At 43.0% G+C, this 5,415-nt stretch overlaps 1 protein-coding gene across 1 annotated transcript; it reads left to right on the top strand.

The window, feature by feature from the left end:
• Positions 1 to 2,180: 2,180 nt before the first annotated feature.
• Positions 2,181 to 3,619, top strand: LOC120105157 (Leucine-rich repeat (LRR) family protein). The gene has a single exon (XM_039117375.3). It carries the CDS (start codon positions 2,253 to 2,255, stop codon positions 3,354 to 3,356), a length of 1,104 nt encoding a protein of 367 aa, XP_038973303.2. The 5' UTR covers positions 2,181 to 2,252; the 3' UTR covers positions 3,357 to 3,619.
• The last annotated feature ends 1,796 nt before the right edge of the window (positions 3,620 to 5,415 follow it).

The following is a 5,415-nucleotide window of genomic DNA, read 5'->3' as shown; positions in this document are numbered from 1 at the left end:
CTCCTGCTCCACGCCACCTCCTAGATGTCGTCCTACGCACCGCTCAGATCTTGCCGCGTGGATCCCTTAGTTGGATCGCACATGATCTCCACGGGGAGTTTGGTCTGTGCCGTCTCCACCTTGGTCGCCCTGTATCTTTGATTAAACTTAATCTTTACCCTTGTGGACTCGACTTGAAGCCATCCGCCAATGTTCTTACTCTCTCTCGACTGCACTCAATTTGTTTCCCGGTGGAAATCTCTTTGACTTGAGTAGTCTAAGGTGAGTAGCTGAAAAAACATTGGACAGCATTAGAGAATGGATACCTTTCTTTTTTTCGTAGGGAATGGATGCTTCATGATTCTCAACAACTAAAGCTCTTCATATTATCTTATATATCTTAACTCAAATTTAGACTACCTTGAATTAATTTGTCTTGCATTTCAAATTTTAATAGTGGAAAAGATAACGTGGAAGTGTAGACTTTGTAGAACTGTCGATGCAAATCTGAACAAACAAATTATGATTACGATATTGGATGACAGCCGGTTGAGAACGTTCGGCGCTGCTTCGAAATCAATGAGAGCGTTAGGGGTTTCGTTTATGACCGACCTCCAACCTAAAACAATAAAAATGAACCGAAGAGTGTTCGTAGAGAATTCTCCGATGTCAAGTTAGTGTTTAGGGAATAGAAGAGGTTCTCCAGGAGTGGCAGCGTAATGGTCTGTCAGGATAGCAAACTGCTTACTTAAAAGGTTTTCCTAAGAGTGAATTATGTAGGCGAAGGCTAGTATCTATCGCCCATAAATTTGGGCACATGGAATGGCTATGATTAGCAGGTCTTCACATGTTACGAGAATTAGGCTCGAGCGTTTTGCACACGTATCAGCTCCGTACGTCTCATTGGTGCAGTTTCGAAAATTGCTTAGGGTCATGGCCAAGGTGTTGCCAGTTGTGGGGGTTTTGAAATTTGAAAAGCCACCATCATGCTTTTAAGCTTGTCACGTGGCGGACCTTGGTTGGCAATTCAAAAGCTTCGTAGAGAGCTTTGGTTGGCCATCCTTTTATATGAGCTTTGGTCGGCTCGAGATACGTCAAGCACTATTCACAATCACAATGGTATAATACTACCATGCTAATTATTACATACTTGCTTGCAATATTGAAAAAACTAGAGTTTCTTTTTTAGCTCTAAATAATAGAATTATAAACATTTTTGCTCTATTTTACTTTGTAAAACTAAAATAAATCTACAAAATGACATTGTAAATGTTTTGAACCATCCTCTCATTGTTATGAGTATGTTTCATAACTTAGATATAATTGTTATTACTGCACAGTGTCAATTTTAAGTACTAACAATACCGATTATTGATCATATGAACTGTTATTTAATATATCACGCAAAAAATGATATTCATAATAAATAAAATTATATATAAACAAAATTTTCGAAGTTTGGCATGTTAAATCCGATTTCAGAAATGGTCATCAAATAATAATTGTTAGTGACAATTTAGAAGAGAAAAAAAAATCTCATAAGATTCATGGGATTGAGTGAGAGATAAAGAGAGTTCCTTGGACTTTGGAGGCTTCCATTCTTCGGAAACCACTCAGGGAGTATACATTAATTCCACTCCATAAATGGTTAATAAATGCCATCAGGATGCAACAACTCAGACAATCTCGTTCCTAAAATCCTTCACTCTGAATAATTTCTTCTTCAATTATTTGTTTCCTTTACCCTTGCGGACAATGCCCATTTGCGATCCGAAGTTCGTAGATCGAAGGGCAAGTGCCGCGTTTAATGCAGGAAAGAAGATAAAAAAAAAAAAAAAAGGTCCTGGCCAGAGACTAGACCAGTGGCTGCTGCCGCCGATGGCAACATTTAAGCCCATTTATTACGTTAGTTTCACCTTCTCCTCCCGTATTTCCACCCTGTTTTCGACTTCTTTTGTTTTGATTTTTAAAGTAAATAACAAATAAATTCCCGTCCCTTGCAAGCTGTAAAATTTCATCAGATTCTGCCGAGTGGGATAACGACACCCTCGTTCACCACGTGTCTACTTCCATGCTTTGTTCCCGCGGTTCCCCTCCCTCTCCTTCCCATCTACCCTCAGCTCTCATGTAAATTGCAAACAGAACCCACAACAGCAGCTTCCAATTTAAGGGCAAAATCGTCACAGAAAAGCATTTAAAGCGTCCTCACACTGACACAATCGCCCAGCTTGTAGAGTGAGAGAGCGCAAGAAAGAGGAAGTACTCACCTCCAAATGGCTCCTTCTTTCTCTCTCATCTTCCTCTCTGTTTCCGTCCTCGTCTCCGCCACCGCGGCCTGCCCGGCGTCGGACCGCGCCGCCCTCTTGGCTTTCCGCTCCGCCCTCTCCGAACCCTACCTTGGGATATTCTCCTCCTGGACCGGGCACGATTGCTGCTCCCGCTGGTATGGCGTCAGCTGCGACCCCGCCACCGGCCGCGTCGCCGACATCACCCTCCGTGGCGAGTCCGAGGACCCCATCCTCGTCCGTGCCGGCCGCTCCGGCGGCATCATGTCCGGACGCATCTCCCCCGAGATCTGCCGCCTCGACCGCCTTACCACCCTCGTCGTCGCCGACTGGAAGCGGATCTCCGGCCCCATCCCCCCCTGCATCACCTCCCTCCCCCTCCTCCGCATCCTCGACCTCACCGGCAACCGCCTCTCCGGTCCCCTCCCCGCCGACATCGGCCGCCTCTCCCGCCTCACCGTCCTCAACGTCGCCGACAACAAGCTCTCCGGCTCGATCCCCGGTTCCCTCCCCTCTCTCTCCTCTCTGATGCACCTCGATCTCAGCAACAACCTTCTCTCCGGTCAGATCCCTTCCAACTTCGGCGGTCTCCGCATGCTCAGCCGCGCCCTCCTCGCCCGCAACAAGATCTCCGGCCCAATCCCGGCTTCGATCGACTCCATGGCCCGCCTCGCCGACCTGGACCTCGCCGGCAACCAGATATCCGGCGAGGTCCCGGCGGCCCTGGGGTCGATGCCGGTGCTATCCTCGCTGTACCTGGACGGCAACCGGATCTCCGGGCGGATTCCTGCGGCGATCATCGGGAGCCGGGGTTTGGGGATGTTGAACCTGAGCCGGAACGCGCTCGAGGGAGAGATACCGGACGCGTTCACACCCCGGTCCTACTTCATGGTCCTAGACATCTCGTACAACCGCCTCCGGGGTCACGTGCCGAGGACGCTGTCATCAGCGGCGTACATCGGTCACCTGGACCTGAGCCACAACCACCTATGTGGGCCCATCCCCAACGGCTCCAATTTCGACCACCTCGAGGCCACCTCCTTCGCCGGCAACGACTGCCTCTGCGGCACACCGCTCCCGGCCTGTGGCTAGAACGGGACTCCACTGATCATAAGCCCTCCGTTGTCGAGATCAATGGAGGGTGTGTGTGCACTCGAGTTGCTCTTCTGTGTGATGTTATTTGTTTCTTAAGTTATCACGGAGTTGGGAAATATCGGCGAGGAGGTGGTGGAAAAAAACACCATCGCTTGAGACTCGTTAAAGTTTATGCAGTTTCTAAAAAAAGAAAAAAAACAAAGAAAGAAAGAATGTTTTTCACGTAATGCTAAATTAAAAAATTGCAACTCTTTTATGAAGGTGTTGGGATTTTGAACGACTTCATGTGGATAATATCTACATGTGTTTGTATAATTGTGCCGATATTGATTCCCTTCATTAAAACGAAGGGCCTCCATGCACCCATCTCATCAACTTCACCTACAAGCCTAATATACATAAATACATACAAACATAACTATGTACTATGTATATACATATACATATGCATGTATGTATTGTTTATTCAAAGTGCCTTACTTTTGAACATCCTTTTCACTAATCAATCAAAAAATTGAGATTAATTCCGGTATGAACTTGTGGCTATATAGTTTTTGCTATTTTACAATTACCAAAAAGGATGGGGGATCATGATTAGAACATAATCGTCGTTTTGGGTTATAACTTCATATAGTTCTAAGGAATCATAATAATGCTCGGTGGATGTTAAAATATTTATAAAAAAAATAATTATATTTGGTATATTATAAGGGTTATATATATTCATATACAGATTTTATACATAAAAAAAATATAAACTGATATAGGATCGTACCAATAATAAAAAATATAGCTGATTGATATAAGTTATTACGTGATCTCTAAAATTATTTAACATGATCATGTTAACAAAAAAAAAATGTATATTGATATAGAATCACGCTAATAAAATAAATATTATAAGTGATGCAGGTTGTTATATAATTTTTAAAATTATGCCAATAATGGATGAATCAAGAGGTCGTGATTAGGATCTTATTTTCATGTGAAGAAACTAGTGCCAAGAGACATGTTAACGTCGAGGGGATGGACTAAGATCTTATAGAAAGATCGCCAAATAAATAAGAACTTAAGGGTAAAGGGATCATTGGGTTGCCACCTCAAGTGTGAAAGTGGTGGCTCTACAAGTAATTGAAATTGATTAAAACTTTTACAATTGACTGCCAATCCAATAACAACCCTCTGATAAGCTAAGATCAGCACGATCCAAAAGAGAGAGTACCGGCGTAAAGAGTTACATATTTGGATACAAAGGATTTATGTTGGTTCCCAATACATTTCAAAGCCGGGATTCAGTTAAGATTCATCACTCACCCAGCCAAATCCCAAAAAAAGGATCAGCAGGTGCGAAAGGAAAAGTTAGATGGCATGAGGGTAGGTTACAAAGTGGTCACATCTCACATGGGGTGGTGGTATTCGGGCCCACGTACTGGCTTTGGACGTGGATGACATGAGTGCCGCTGAAAGCCTTGGCTGCGCGAGTGTCCGGGGAGATCTTCCTATGAGCAAATCATCTCTTTTTATTGGTCTGTGGCTTTTTGGGCCCCACAAGAAACAGGGTGCGTGCGTGCCATGCTGCAGCTGTAGCTTCGCATATGGGTGGGACCTTAGCTAGGTTGGCTATTATCTCCAATTAGGGCCACATCATGTGATATTAGATATGAGCAGTTTAGCGAAAAAAAATAAGGCACCATCACACATATACACACCATCATCCACATGTCTATTTCTTTTGATCCTAAAGAACATCCAACTAATTAAATTATAAAAAAAATGAAAGAAAAAAAAAAGTAGAGATTGGGAGCGAGTTTCTACTGATATATGACAAAGCTTAAGTTAGCATAAGGCAGATTTATTCTATTTTATTGAATTTTGTTAAAATCACCATTTGTTTCAAAAACTTAAGCCGATAAAATAAAATAAATTTATTTATATATTTTATATTTTTTTATAAATTTGGCTGTTAAAAGTGATTTATTGAACCATTTCTTGTATTATCTACTTCTCTCAATAAGTAAAATATCTTCATGTAGTTTTTAATTATTATATAATGGTT

Source organism: Phoenix dactylifera, chromosome 2 (genome assembly GCF_051530095.1).
Source record: "Phoenix dactylifera cultivar Ajwa chromosome 2, Ajwa_hap1_PhDact_Kaust_v1.1, whole genome shotgun sequence".
In the NCBI taxonomy this organism is placed as follows: domain Eukaryota; kingdom Viridiplantae; phylum Streptophyta; class Magnoliopsida; order Arecales; family Arecaceae; genus Phoenix; species Phoenix dactylifera.
This window is presented reverse-complemented; position numbering and strand designations above follow the sequence as displayed.